This window comes from Chrysochloris asiatica, unplaced genomic scaffold, assembly GCF_000296735.1.
Source record: "Chrysochloris asiatica unplaced genomic scaffold, ChrAsi1.0 scaffold00043, whole genome shotgun sequence".
Classification (NCBI taxonomy): domain Eukaryota; kingdom Metazoa; phylum Chordata; class Mammalia; order Afrosoricida; family Chrysochloridae; genus Chrysochloris; species Chrysochloris asiatica.
In genome coordinates, this window is record NW_006408561.1 from 21333559 (window position 1) to 21349542 (window position 15984).

The 15984-nt window shown below is 36.9% G+C and overlaps 1 protein-coding gene across 3 annotated transcripts in view; it reads left to right on the forward strand.

Moving 5' to 3' along the window:
* The window catches only part of ECT2 (epithelial cell transforming sequence 2 oncogene), a 66856-nt gene that overhangs the window by 4821 nt on the left and 46051 nt on the right, over positions 1 to 15984 (forward strand). For all 3 annotated transcript variants that reach the window (XM_006861847.1, XM_006861848.1, XM_006861846.1), the window contains 8 exons: positions 2163 to 2252; positions 3319 to 3426; positions 5509 to 5582; positions 6262 to 6392; positions 6529 to 6644; positions 6750 to 6812; positions 9000 to 9222; positions 15545 to 15678. In XM_006861847.1, the coding sequence (XP_006861909.1) occupies positions 2163 to 2252; positions 3319 to 3426; positions 5509 to 5582; positions 6262 to 6392; positions 6529 to 6644; positions 6750 to 6812; positions 9000 to 9222; positions 15545 to 15678 (939 nt within the window). The remainder of the gene's footprint in view (positions 1 to 2162; positions 2253 to 3318; positions 3427 to 5508; positions 5583 to 6261; positions 6393 to 6528; positions 6645 to 6749; positions 6813 to 8999; positions 9223 to 15544; positions 15679 to 15984) is intronic.

Here is a 15984-nt window from a genome sequence, read left to right on the forward strand (position 1 = left end):
TGGGTAAGATGGAGGGTCAGAGAAAGAGAGGAAGACCCCCAACGAGATGGATCAGCCAGGTGGCATCATTGATGGCATCAAGTGTGACATCGGTAGTGAGGTTGGCCCAGGATTGGACATTGTTTCGTTCTGCTATGCATGGGGTCGCTATGAGTCGGTTCCGACTCGATGGCGCCTGACAACAACAACAACATGTATATGTATGTATATACATAGACATACATACATGGAGTCCTGGTGTGGCGCTGTGGGTTAATGCGCCAGACTGCAAATCCATTTGAACTGCAAGGTTGGCAGTTCAAACTCACCAGCTGCTCCTTGGAAACCCTATACAGGGTCACTATGGGTCACAACCGACTTGACAGCACTTGACACCACCATACATTTGTATGTATGTATATATACACATATACATACATACACACACGTACACATATATATGTAAAAGAAGGAGCTCTGGTAGTGTAGTGGTTACAAATCGGGCTGCGAACTGCAAGGTCAGAAGTTCAAAACTACCAGCCGTTCCATAGGAGAAAGATGAGGCTCTCTGCTCTGGGAAAGATTTACAGCCTCGGAAACCCTGTACAGGGTTGCTATGAGTCAGAACTGACTTCACGGAATATAACAACACCATATATAAAAGGAGATTATAAAAAGTTCATGTAAAAGTTCCATTATATTTTAGTTCCATTTTTCCATGAACTTTTGGAAGCCCTCTCATGTTTACATATACAAATACTATTATTTTCTTCCTCACAGAACAGATACTAGTTTTATCAGTAGTAAATATTTTAAATCAAGGAAATTATGTGTAGCTTTTTTATTTTTAAACAGCATTTTAATACAGTGTGGTAATAATTGTTAAGTGTGTTGAGTTGGTTCTGACTCGTAGTGACTCTGTATAGGTTTCTGAGGTTTTAAATCTTTACCAGCACAGAAAGCCTCATCTTTTTCCTTAGGAGTGGCTGGTGGGCTTGAATCGGGGACCTTGTGATTTGCAGTCCAGCGTTTATCCAATGGAGTCACCATGCTCCCAAGCTTGTAATACAGTCAGTCTCAGTTCTTCAGCGTTACCATTCTTTTTAAGTGCCCTGGAGTCGATTCTGACTCATGGCAACCCCAGGTGTACAAAGTAGAACTACTGTTCCATAGGATTTTCAAGGCTGTTACTGTTTGGAAGCAGATTGCTAGGCCTGTCTTCTGAGGTGCCCCTGGGTGGATTCAAACTGCTAACATTTTGGACACTAGTCCTGTGTTTAACTGTTTGTGCCACTCAGAGACTCTTGCTTTATTCCCTTAAAATTGTATTTCTGTTGGTTTTGTGCTTCTATTATAGCTGCTAGTTATAAGCAAATGATAACTCTTCTAATGTTTGGTTCAGAGATTTTATTTTAAAATATCAAACTTTAAAAAGACCAAAATTGTGAGAAATTGATCTTTTTGCTTAATAAAACAAAACAAACCCATTGTTGTTGTAGTGGATATTCTGCACTGTAAGACTGTAGAATTGTGCCACAGAGTTTCGAAGGCTGTAAATCTTTATGGAAGCCTACTCTCACATCTTTCTTCCAGAGTGGCTGGTGTGTTTGAGCTGCTGACCTTTCAGTTAGTGATTGATCATTTAGCCACTGGATAACTAGGGCTTGTTCTGATTTAATGGTTATTAAGTGCCATTGAGTTGGTGTCAACTCATAGTGACTCTGTGTAGGGTTTTCGAGTAGCAGCTGGTGGGTTTGAACTGTGGTTAGCAGTTCAGTGCTTATCTTACAGCACCACACCAGGGCTTCAATAATAGACTATGTGGAGTCTGAAATCTTTGCTTATAGCCTACTTCTGTTGAGTAGATCCCAACTCATATTTACCCTATGGGACAGACAGAGTGGAACTCCTCTTTAGGGTTTTCAAGACTCTATATTATTTTCTTTATTTAAAATTTACCAACATTATACTGTTTACATTATGGCTATTATGATTTTTTAATTATGCACTGATTGGCATATTATGGGACAGTTTTTGGTATTTTGCTATTCTTAATTTTATGTTGAAAAATGCTAGTAAATTTTTGGATTGGCAAGAGGACAGATATGTTTAGCTCAAGAAAACGGAATTCTCTTTTCTCCTATACAGAACACTGACAGATTTTAAATTACTGTATCTTTCAGCCTTTGCCATTTTCATGTCGCCCGCTTTATTGTACAAGTATGATGAATCTGGTACTGTGCTTTACTGGATTCAGGAAGAAAGAAGAACTAGTAAGTATTTCAAAATGTTCTAGTCACATAATAATTTCCAGTAAGACTAGATTGACAGGTTTTTTTGGATATACTTTTGTTGTTGTTAAGTGCCGTCGAGTTGGTTCTGACCCATAGCGACCCTGTACAGGGTTTCCGAGGGTATAAATCTTTACGGGAGTAGAAAGTCTCATCTTTCTCCCGCGGAGCGGCTGGTAGTTTCGAACTGCTTACCTTAAGGTTCGCAGCCCAATTCGTAACCACTACGCTACCAGAGCTCCTTTTGGATATACTAGCTTTTAAATTTTTAAAAGAAATTCTAAGGAGTCTTGTAATATTTTGTGTTTGATGACTGGCATATGCTTTAACAGAAAACTTTCATAAAATTTAAAAGTTTATTATTTTGTTTTTATATGTCATATCAGCCACATAAGTTACTTGAGATTTTTAATTTACAGATTACATTTTTTTGTTGTTAAGTAAGATGGTATAGTAGTTAACTGAAAAATCCACCAGTTTCTTGGTGGAAGAAAAATGTGGCGGTGTGCTTTTGTAAACCTTGGAAATACTATAGTACAGTTTTACTCTGTCCTATACAGTTGCTGATTTGAAATTGACTCTATGTTAATGAGTTTTTAAAAACCGTAGCTTCAAGGTACTTTCATTGCCTTAGAGAATTCATAGAAGTTTTTATCTTCTGTTGAAAAGATTTTATGTGTCAGAACTAGTAGTACAGACTATAATTTTGGACACTGGAATAAAGAGAAGGTGGCTAGTTAAATGATATCAAGTTTAGGAAGATTTTTGATGTGATGTATTCTGATGTAGAAAAAGTAATATATTTGGATAGTATAAAAGCCAGTTGTTTCATTATCATGGCTTTGTTTGATGGTCTTTACTAAGTTTATCTCTATGTTTAATTTTGCCAATGTTACTAAAGCAAATGGATCTTTTTTTATTTTTGCTATTTTATTTTTAGATAAAATATAAACAATTCAGTAAATCCTAAATGCATTGCAAACATAGTTTAAGTTTTTTTTTTTTTTTTTAAATTAACGAGTCAATTTTGTTTGATTTTTCTTTTGAGGTCAGATTGGTGACATTGGTCCATCACATGGGTGGAGTTATTCGAAAAGACTTTAATTCAAAAGTTACACATTTGGTGGCAAATTGTACACAAGGAGAAAAATTTAGGGTATGTAAATTCAAGTATTTCTGTGTATTTCAATACAGCATTATTTTGGAATGGGTTGAATAATAATAGCATACTCTCTATTCCACAATTTACTTAGGTTCTGATAGCCCATTTTGATACCAGTACGCTTACAGGCAGTCCCTGAGTTTTGAATATCTGACTTAGGGACAACTACTGCCTAGTCTTGCGCCATCCTTACTTTGCCCTTCTATTATTTAAGGAGATCTTTGAACCAATTCACACTGGATCTGTGATAGCCAAGGAAACGAAACAGGGACAGACTTGTATTTTTAGTTTGAGTGATTCTCATGGTAACTGGGGATGGGAAAAATTACAGGTGGAAGCCCTGGAATGATAGATTCACAAGGGGGTAGTAAGCCCTTTCAGGAGCCTCATGTTAGATTTGATTATTAACAGGACCATGGAGAGCTATATACATACTTTCAGAGTGATGTTGTCAATGGCATTGCAAAATTTGTTTTATGGTTATAATTTTGCTTTCACTGATTGAACCAATCTCTACCTGCAACAAATCCTTTGTCACAATCACCTTCACTTGTTACACATGCAACTTTTAAAGTATCCAATTTTAAGCATTTTCTTGTATTAAGAGGTTAAGGCTAAATAAGAAAAATATACATCGTTTCTGACTGACCCACAACTTCTTAAAGACGCAGTAAGGGGACAGTCTATATTGGAAATTTTAAAACAGAGAAATGATGTTTTAGTTTTTACCATGATTTTGACCAGTTCTTCCTGGTTCAGTCATGGCCAGTGAAGCAAAACTAGAACTGACTGAAATTTGTAAAATTTTCTATGGTGTAAAAGATTTGAATGGGGCGCTCAGTGCCCCGTTAGAAACTTAATCACCTTCATAGAAAACAAAAGCAGTGTGTGTGTTGCATAGCAACGTAATTTCTTGATTGACAGACAGAAACAGTGGTGCCTGGCTCAAAGAGAGTGACTTCTGTGTGCAATTTTTTGTCTGTTGATTTCCACAGTCATGGTAATAATCCAATTTCCCATATCTGGCTCCTGAAATGGCTCACTATTCCTCTTCCTAATCTTCCATTCCAGGTCTCTGGCCCATAATTTTTCCCATTTCAGCTATTCTATTTTTCTCAAATTTAAAAAATTCGGGTGTGTTCCAATTTTGCTATTTGGACATGACTGAACCTCTTCAAGCTGGTTCGAAGCCCTGGATTTTATGGAGACAGTGGACTAATGGGTCCTGAGAGATGTGTAAGATTGTTGGGGTTGGTATATGGATAGCATTGCAGGCAGATAATAGCATTAGCAAAGATTACCATGACCGTTGGTGAACAAGGGGGTCAATAAGTAATGAGAGCAGATCTTTACTCTGTGTACTTTAGGGAATAAAGTCTAGAAGCAAAGTTACAATTAAAAAAAAAAAAAAAAATCGAAAGACATCTCTGGTGCATTTGGAATATTTTACAATTACCTTTACTTGCTACACGTGCAACTTTTAGGTTAGTATAAAACAATATACCTAACTTATTTGAATTTAAGTTAAATTAGATGGATTTTTAAAGGACAGAACTGTGTTCTTATAAAGTGGTTCTAGGTGAAAATTTTAAAAGAACTAGAGAAAGTACTTTTATTAAGATTGAAATTTTAGTTTAAGATTGCACTGACTTTTAGAAAGAGCTTATAACAGATCCATCCTCCCTCACAGAATACTTATGTAACAAATCACATTTTTAATGGTAATCATTGAATTCCTGGGAGGTATTTCTGCCACCGTCTATCTAACTTAAGTGACTTAATCAGATGTTTTCTTCTGTAGTACTACCTTGGGCTCAGTACTCTCAAGGAAGGAAACATGAAAAGTGGAATCAAAGTACGATACTGATGAATGTGATCCATCTCAGAGATGTTTATTTAAAATAAGGAAATGGTTTGGAAACCCTGGGACGTAAACCTTCATTTTATTGAGTGCCTATTAATTTTCTTGTAAATAAAATGAATGATGATCTAAAACTGTACAAAGTGTGTGCATCTATATATACTTATGTACGTACCTATATAAGTGAAAATTCACCATTATATTTGTATATTTAGGTTGCTGTGAGCTTAGGTACACCGATTATGAAGCCAGAATGGATTTATAAAGCTTGGGAAAGGAGGGATGAACAGTAAGTCTTTAGAAATTAATTTGTTCATTATATGAATTAAATAAGCTATATTTTAGAGATAAGTCCATTATTGAAAACTTTAAATAGATTGGGAGGAAAAATTAATTCGGTCTTTTAGGAAGTAAAATCTAGAAGCAAAGTTGCAAACAATTTTTTTTTAAAAATTGAAAGACATCCGTGGTACTTTTGGATTTTGTTACAATTACCTTTACTCACTGCACATACAGCTTTTAAACTATGCAGCTTTAAGCCTTTGTGAAATGGTTTTAAATAAAACTATTTATAAACTTAGCAGATAATTAGCTTAGCCCACTTAGATGGATGTTTCAATTGTGTTACTATTTTTCTTATTTAATGGTTATCTGGTTGCATCTTATTTGGTGGTTGCAGTTCATTACTTATGATTCCTTAAAATTTCATAAGACTATAGGGCCCTAAAAGGCATATATAATTTCAAATAAGTGGTAATATATGCAGATAACCTCTGAACACATTTTATCAGAAGTTTTTTTGGGGATGACTTGAATGTAGTTGTTCTTTTTACTGATGTTTTGTGAGCATTTTAAAATAACACAATATAAATTCAATAAGTGGAATATACTACAGCTTTTTAAGTCATATACCTGACTTATTTGAATTTAAGTTAAACTGATTTTACAAGAATGTATTTTGGTTTTAGGGATTTTTGTGCAGCAGTTGATAACTTTAAAAATGAATTCAAAGTTCCTCCATTTCAAGATTGTATTTTAAGTTTCCTGGGATTTTCAGATGAAGAGAAAACCAATATGGAAGAAATGACTGAAATGCAAGGTAGAATTTAGCACACTTTAGAAGTTATATGTAGTTTATCCATGTGGCCTGTCTAATCTGGTGAATATGCGCAATTAAAAGTTGTGTTTGGAAGTAAGTAATGTGGTTAGTTAGGCTTGTATGCTTTTCTTTTTAGGAGGTAAATATTTACCAGTTGGAAATGAAAGATGCACTCACCTTATAGTGGAAGAGAATATAGTGAAAGAACTTCCATTTGAACCTTCAGAGAAACTTTATGTTGTTAAGCAAGAGGCAAGTAATTTTAGAATAAAATTTAAAATAAACACACAAACTATTTATAGCTTTACTGATAAAGCAGAATTCAAAATTTTAATGAAACTATTTATTCTCTAACAGTGGTTTTGGGGAAGCATTCAAATGGATGCCCGAGCTGGAGAAACTATGTATCTATATGAAAAGGTACGCATTTCGGCCCATAATATTTGTTCTGTGAACTTGATTATGAAAAGGGATTTAAATAGAGCATGCATAATTAGTGTACAGATCATCTTTTGCTTCATGTTTAGTTTCAAAATATCTTAAATAATTGTGTATCAGTAGCATTCATAGGAGCCCTAGTAGCATGGTGAGTTCTGATTTGGCATGCTAACCACAAGTTCAGCAGTTTGAATCAACCACCCACTCCGCAGGAGAAAGATGACGCTTTCTGCTCCTGTAAAGATGTATAGCCCCGGAAACCCTGCACAGTGCTTGCTATTGAGTTAGAACCAACTTGATGTCATGCAGTGTTCATAGTCTATGTAGATTTAAGTGAAACAGTTCAATGTAATATCTTGATCTACTATACATCATAAGGAGTCCTGGTGGCATAGTGGGTTATGTATTGGGCTACTAACCAGAAGGTCAGCAGTTCAAATCTACCAGTTGTTCTGTGGGAGAAAGATCAGCCTTTCTGTTTCTGTAAAGATTTAGAGTCTCAGAAACCCTATATGAGTTGGAACCAACCCCATGGCATACAACAGTCACCGCTTCATATCCTATTCAGTGCTAATGCCATATTCTGTTCATGATGCCGTTATGAACAATGGTGTCTCTGTTTTCAAACATAGAACATTAATGGAAAGATAGATATGAAAACAACTACAGTATAGAATGATATATTTAGCAAATTTGTAGCCATATTGTCTATTCTTACTCATAGCGACCTTGTAGGACAAAGTAGAACTGCCCCATAGAATTTCAGAGGCTGTGTACTTTATAGAAACAGACTCGAGTATGGTGGGTTCAAATCGCCAACCTTAGTTAATACCCAAGCACTTAACATCTGTGCCACCACCAGAAACCACTTACCACAATCAAGTTAATGCAGAACTGTTTTAGAGGGTTTCTGGAGTTATAAATCTTTGTAGAAGTAGAGTCCCTCCTCTTTTCCCCAGGAGCTGGAAAGTTTGAACTGTTGACCTTTTGGTTAGCAGTCCAACACTTAACCCACTGTGCCACCAGCATCCCACAGTAAGCTCACTATATCTAATGTATTTTAGGTGACATCATTGTTTCCATAAGATTCAGGCAGCATTGAAAAGAGCAAATAAATGTTGAGCACGCTTGCTAGCCAGGTTAATATGAAGTAAGGACATTCAAGTTAGAACAGCAGGTGAGAGAGTAGGAGAGAGAGGTATGAAAGCTTGAGAGAAGACATTAAAATAGCAAATAGTTTAGTATGGCTTCTGAAAAGTGTAGGAAAGAAGGCCAACAGATAAAGCTTAATAAATAGACAAAGTTAAGAAAATTTTATTATATAAAAGAGTTTAGATATTCTATAAGTATTGAGGCATTTAATGGTAGTAAAGGGAGTAATATTGAAAAGATGATTTTTAGTAGCATAATGCACTCACCGAAAGATGCAACTTTCTTGCTGAATCTTGCTAGGGAGAGGAGCTGGCTTGGAATAAAGGATAGGAGTAAACTTTAAGTGAACATTATTTCAATTTGAGATTTGATCATTTTGAGTGGACTATCAAGGATAAGTATGGCTTGATTATGTATCCACAAAATCTAAAATAAGTACCACATTAGTGCTCTTTTAGACTGTTCTTTAACCCATCTAAAATTCTTAAGATGACTAGAAAGTAATAGAGGACACATCTGGTAAAATTATATGTTATTAACAAATTTTGGAGAGCACTGTCACGGTACTGTGGTAAAAGCTAGGGATACAGTGAAAAACAAATATAAATGGTCCACACCCTTGGGGAGTTTATGGATTAATGGGTGTAGATAGTGGTAAGCGTACAGACAAATATGTAATGATGGTCGTGTTGTGAAGAAAAAGAATGAAGTGCTAGCAGTTAAGACAATTGCAGTGGTCCCCTGACTGCTCTGTTTTGTGAAACTTCTGAGTTGCCCAGCAGGGTGATGTTAAGTGCTGTCAAGTCGATTCTAACTTATAGAGGTTTCCAAGGAGCAGCTGGTGGGTTTGAACTGCTTATCTTACAGTGCCACGATGACTCCACTGGTAGAGTGTAGAGTTGTAAAATTATTGAGCAAAATCCAGATTTTGTTAGATATATTAACATTTTTCTCTCAGTTTCTATCTCAGTAAAGAACCACATAAGTAAAATTGAGATTTTATGTTTTTAATTGCAGGCTAATACTCCTGAGCTCAAGAAATCAGTGTCACTGCTTTCCCTAAATACCCCAAATAGCAATCGTAAAAGACGTCGTTTAAAAGAAACACTTGCTCACCTGTCAAGAGAGACAGACATATCACCATTTCCTCCCCGTAAGCGCCCGTCTGCTGAGCATTCCCTTTCTATTGGATCCCTCCTAGATACTTCCAACACACCTGAGTCCAGCATAAATTATGGAGGTAATTTACGTTTTTAAAAAATGATCTTTAAAATTTATTAACGTTTGTAGAAATAAAACGATTGTTAGAATACAGATAAATCCCTACTATGGAGTCCTGGTGTGGCGCTGTGGGTTAATGCTCTGGACTACAAGGGCGGTGGTTCAAACTCACCAGCCACTCCTCAGAAACTCGATACGGGGTCACTATGTGTCAGAACCGACTTGACGGCATGTAACAACATACTGAAGGACTCTGGTTTCACTTGCCTTTGTTATAGCTGAAAAGTTCAGCATCATATTTCCATCTAATGACTGCATATTATATATGTGCTGAGTGCTGTTTATATCGTGTGTATTTATGAGATAGGTTTTATTATCCTTATTTTACAAATAAGTAGACTGAGCTACATAGGAGTTAAGTAACTTGTTTTGGGTCATACAAGTTGAGTGATAAAGCTGTTCAAAGAGCATATCTTAACACTTGTTATTAAGTGCCATTGAGTTTGTTCTGGTACTGTGGGTTAATGCGTTGGGCTGCAGAGATGGTGTGAATCACAAGGTTGGCAGTTCAAGTTCACCAGCCACTCCTTGGAAACCCTATACAGACTTGACGGCACTTAACAACAACGTAGTGTTTCAGAGGAGTCTCTGATGGGTTTGAACTGCCAACCTTACAGTTAGCAGTCCAGTGCTAGTGTTTATCCTACAGCACCACACCAGGACCCCATTCTTAATGCTCCTAAACACAATCACAGAAGATAAAATGTGAATCATGGAGAAACTAGGTACAATGAAAATTGTGTGAGTTCATTTTACTGAATTCATATAGGAAGCCTACAATTAATTAACCCATTTCTCCTGATTGTCAGTCTTTCTATTTTTGTTTTTAGCTTGTAAACTAATATGATTGGGTGTTTTTTAGATTTAGCAAACACATGCCCTTATGACATTTTCTCTCATGACTTACTGTGTCTCATTGTCCTTTCAACCCACTCCAACTGGACTGCAGTATTATGACATTATTCTTGCTGGGAAGAGTGACAGTTTTCATGCAATCACCAGTCTTAACTCATGAATACCTACTGTTTTCTAACAGGATTAGTTTTAGCTTTTGTGACATTACTCATTTCTTTTTATTTAACATCTTATTGTGAATTAGGTGGAAGGTTTATAGCACAAATCAGTTTCCCATTCAGCAATTCATACACATTGTTTTTCATATTACATCACTCACTTTTTACCTTTCTTTTCCTAACTTCTCCCTCCAGTTCTGAATGTTGACAATTATTCCTGAGTCATTGTTTCTTCTTTACTGTACTCACACTAAGTGATCTCATTTAATTCTTTGGCTTTAAATACTACTTTTATGGTGATGATCCCCAAATATATATTCTCTTTCCAACTGCCACCATGTACATGTCTAATAAGCTCTTAAGTTGTTAATGCTAAGTGTCGTTGAGTTGGTTTTGACTAATGATAACCCTGTATAGTGTTTCCAAAGGAGCTCTGGTAACGTAGTGGTTACAAATCAGGCTGCGAACCTCACGGTCAGCAGTTCGAAACTACCAGCCGTTCCGCGGGAGAAAGATGAGGCTTTCTGCTCCCGTAAAGATTTACAGCCTCGGAAACCCTGTACAGGGTCGCAACCGACTCCACTACACATCACAACAACAGCAATAGTATTTCCAAGGAGAAGCTGGTGGGTTTGAACCTCCAACCTTATAGTTAGCAGTCTGATGCTCATCCTACAGTGCCACAAAATATAAAATCCACTGCCATTGTTGATTCTACTGAATAATGACTCTTTATAGGGTTTCCGAAAGTGTAAATCTTAATGAAAGCAGACAGTTTCATCTTTCTTCCGTGGAGATGCTGGTGGGTTTGAACCACAGGCCTTGCAATTAGCAGCCCAGTGCCTAAACACAGTACCACCTGGGCTCCAAATAAGAACTCTTAATTCTCTGTCACTCTAAACTTGGTTCCTTTTACCTGTAAAAAGAATCTCTTCAAAAAGACCCCAAAAACAGGGAATAGAAGCAAATACCGTTGAATGATGATGCATGGAGGGAATTGTTATCATTGCATTGAAATGAAAAGTGTAAACCCGATGTTCTCCCATGTAAACTATCACTCAATACACACACACACACACACACACACAAAAAACCCAGAATCTTTAGACTATTATAATTGTCGTTCCATTTCCATTTATACATTCCTTCATGCACTACTTAGAGAAGTTAATAAAAAAATAAAATTAGATTGTATCATTCTTCTGCTTAAAATTATTCAGTGGTTTTGTATTGCTTAATTTTAATTTCCTTATTATGAACCTGCTTCAGCTACCTCTGACTTCAGGTGGTTCTGTAATCTCCTAATACTCTTTAAGCTCCAGTTATATTATTGTTTGCCATTCTTCAAATATTTCTAACATGTCCATACCTTAGTACTTTTTCACTCTACCTCAAAGATATCAGGTTCTTTGTAAAAGTTAAGTCCCTTTTCCTTCCTACCAATCCTTTGTGATCTTGTAGAAGCTATCACTGTTAGAAACCATCTTTTTTGTTTGTTTGCCTCTCTGTTTGATTTAACTGTAGTGTAAGCTTAAAGAGAACAAGACTATTTTTTTTTTTTACTGCTTTATTCCCAGTGCCTAATACAGAGTATTGTTGTTGTTAAGTACTATTAAGTTAATTGTGACTCAACAACGACCCTGTATAGGTTTTGAGGAATGGTTGCTGGGTTTGAAGTGCTGACCTTGTAGTTAGCAGTCCAGTGCTAATCCTATAGAGCTATACCAGGAATAGATACAAAACAAACCCATGGCTGACTTAAAATAACTCTATCCCCGTGGTCCTTAACAACAACATAGGACAGAGTAGCCCTGCTCCATAGGGTTTCCGAGGCTGTAATTTTTATGGGATCAGATAGCCTCATATTTCTCCCAAGGAGTGGCTGGTAGTTTTGAACTACGAACCTGTCAGTTAGCAGCCCTATGTGTAGCCTACTGCAATGGCGCCTTTAATACAAGCTAGATACTCAACACTCATGGAAAGAATTGAAAGTGAATTTAAAATAGGGGCTTTAAAAAGTTTGTGGAAAAATGAAATTAGAAGGTACTGGAATTTTTCCAGGAACATTTTGAAGCCTCTTTGTATGTTACTTTGGTATACATAGGCCTTATAGGAAGTTAATATTTTGGAGGAAAATAATGCAGTTTTAGAAAAGTCCAGAAGACGTCCCATAGGCATTTGGAAAAGTTGAATAGGAGCTACAGAGAGGTCTCAGAGTTAGATTATGTAGATCTAAGAATTTATTGCTGCTGTAATGTTAAGAGTTGATCATGAAGAACTAATGCTTGAATATTATATGTAGTTTATGGGACACAAGGAAGAAATTGAACCCACAAAGAAAACAGAAAGAAGGGCTAGTTAGATTATGATTTGACATTGTATATTGTTGTTATTAGGTGTCATCGAGTTGGTTCCAACGCAGCGACCCTATATAGGGTTTCCAAGGAGCAGCTGGTGAGTTTGAACCGCCAACCTTGCAGTTCAAGCACATTAAACCATAGTGCCACACCATGACTCCGACTTTCCATATAGCTGTTCTTAAGATTTTCATTTTAAATGAAAGAAAGCAGTGTCTTAGAGTGAATGTCAATTTCTTCTGTATTTGCTTAGGGTGAGTCAGTCTACCTGAACTTGGTCAATTTTAGTTTTGGAGTGGGTTGACAACCTGATTTTTAAATCTGAAAAACAAAGGTAATACTACATAGTGAACTGGTGACTTCACCAAGTTAATTCTGATCTTTGAGGTACTGCCTGTGTCATCAACTGGCTTCTTTTATCACATCTGTATCTCACCACTGTAGTGACCTCTCCAGGCCTTATGTGGAGCTGTAGCATAAGGACTAGACTGATCTGCAAGGTTGGTGATTCAAATACACCAGCTGCTTCTTGGACATCCAATACAGTGACCTGATGGCACTTAACAATATCAACATGAGAGCCATTATATTTTTGTCTAGAGGACCACATAAGCAAACAAAGGAAAATAATATTTTTTTATGGTCTAGGATCTATTCAGGGTCACATGTTGTTTTGATATCTCTTTCTAGCCTCCTGTAATCTAATTTCTGTTGATTCCTGTTAGTTAGTCATTGACTTTCCTGAGATTGTAAATATGTATCAGTCTGTAAGCAAATAAAGGAAAATAATATTTTTTTATGGTCTAGGATCTATTCAGGGTCACATGTTTTTTTTTTTTTTTTTTTAATTAAATGTTTTTATTTTGCATTGAGTGAAAGTTTACAGGGCACATCATCAGCTTCACATTCAACCATTCATATAGCTTGTTTCATTACATTGATTATTATCCCCGCTATATATCATCAGTTTACAGTGTTTCTCTCTATCCTCTTTAGCTTTTTTTTTTTTTTGGATGGGGGGGGACTTGGCTTATTGGAATTTACAGTCTCGGCTTTTAGGGGGGGTTTTTACATTTGTCTGTGGATATCCAGGGCTCATGTATGAGATTACTAACAAGCATTACTGAATAATCAGATGAGGGACAGTTTGTTATGTCTACTAGGTGGCTAGAGTCTGATCCTCAGAGCCTATGGTTTGGACGGTCAACAACGCTTGGGCCCACAGGGGCTTGGCCTCCTGACCGGGTCTGTGCTGTCTGCATTCACATGTTGTTTTGATATCTCTTTCTAGTCTCCTGTAATCTAATTTCTGTTGGTTCCTGTCAGTCATTGACTTTCCTGAGATTATAAATATGCATTTGAATGCCTTCCCCTTGTATTCCTTTCTGTGTCACTCCTCTATATAAAGACACCAGTCATTCAGATTAGGGCCCACACTGTTTCAGTATGACCTCATGTTAACTAATAACATCTTCAAAGACACTTTAACCAAGCAGGGTTACATTCACAGGTTCCTGCATTAGGTCTAAAATTTATGTTTTTTAGGAACAAAACTCAACCTAAAAAAATGACTTTGGGCTCAGGAGTATAGTCTTAGGGAATACCAAGGCCAGCAAGCATAACGTAATCCACAGAGATAATGCTCTACATCTTACCTTGGTTAGTTAGTAGTGATTAGAGTCTAGAACTCTGAGAGGCCATCTAAGATACAACTATTTACTCTCTGGCGCAAAGTGAAAAAAATCAGACACAAGGAAATAACTTAGCTGAAGGACCTCTGAGTCCCCGTGAATCCCAGTCTCCATGGCTGTAAGACCAGAGAACTAGATGGTGCCTGCCTACCGTTGACTGCTATGACGGTGATCATAATAGGTTCTGGATAAAGTGGTTTGAAAATGTGGAACAAAACTCAAAACCATATAAAAGCCAGCTTTCTTGGTCTGATAGAGACTGGTGGAACACATGTGACTGGCCCTTAGATACCATTCAAGCCTGGAACTGAATTGATCCTTGTGGTTCAAATTTTAGCCAAACAATAGACAGGCCTACCAGGTGAACCCTAACACTATGAAGGTTGTTGTTGTGAAGTGTTGTGGAGTTGGTTCTGGCTCATAGCAACCTTGCACAGGGTTTCCGAGGCGTGGCTGATGGGTTTGAGCTGTCCACCTTGTCTCTTAAGCTGACCTTGCAGTCTAGTGCATTGCCCTGCAGTGTCACAACAGGACTATGAAGGTACATACTCCTTAGAACAATCCACCATAAGAGATCAAAAGGGCAGCATTTACCCAGAAATGAAATTCAGAATTCAAGAAGGGCTTGTCAAGAACACATGGAATTGGTAAACACTGGAAGTGGGAAGAGTGCAGTTACATCATGGTGATTGCAGTCAGTGTCACAAAACAAAATGTGTTTGAATTGTTGAATGCAAAACTAACCAGTTTGCTCTGTAAGATTTCACCCACATCACACACACACACACACATACACACACACACACACACACACACATAATATGACTGACATTTTTTAGAAGAGTGTTGTTGTTAAGTGCTGTTGAGTTGGTTCCAACTCAAAGCGACCCTGATAAGTTTTAGCCATCTTTTTTTTGCCATCATTTTTTTTGTGAGAAAATTTTACTTTCATGAGAATTTATACAATGTTAATATTTTTAAGCTCAGAAGTATTGGTGAGGTACTTTAGGAGAAGCACTGAACCTCAAGGTCATTTGAACTGCAAAGTTGTCTGGTTCAAAGTCACCAGCCACTCCTCAGAAACCCTGTGCACGGTTACTATGAGCCAAAACTGATTCAATGGCACATAACAAAAACAACAAATTTCTCCCTGTTGTTATTTCTGTATAAAATTTGGTGCTTATATCTGGATTCCATTTATCTTTCCCCTTACCTTTCAGACACACCAAAGTCTTGTACTAAATCCAAAACTTCCACTCCAGTTCCTCCAAAGCAGCCAGCCAGGTGGCAAGTTGCAAAAGAGCTATATCAGACTGAAAGTAATTATGTAAATATATTGGCAACAATTATTCAGGTAAGTATGAGTGTGGTTTTAAAATGATCTCTGTTCTCTCTCGTGTTCCTAAATGAAACAAAATCTTTTATAAAAAGAAAGCCATATAAACATAGGAGTTGAATATATACAAAGGGTGTTTCAAAAAGTCTTTAAAATGTAAAAATGGACTGAAAAGATACTGGATGTTTTTTTGAAGCCCCTTACGTAGTGGTTACGAATTGGGCTGCGAACCACAAGGTCAGCAGTTCGAAACTACCAGCTGCTCTGTGGGAGAAAGATGAGGCTTTCTGCTCCCGTAAAGATTTACAGCCTTGGAAACCCTGT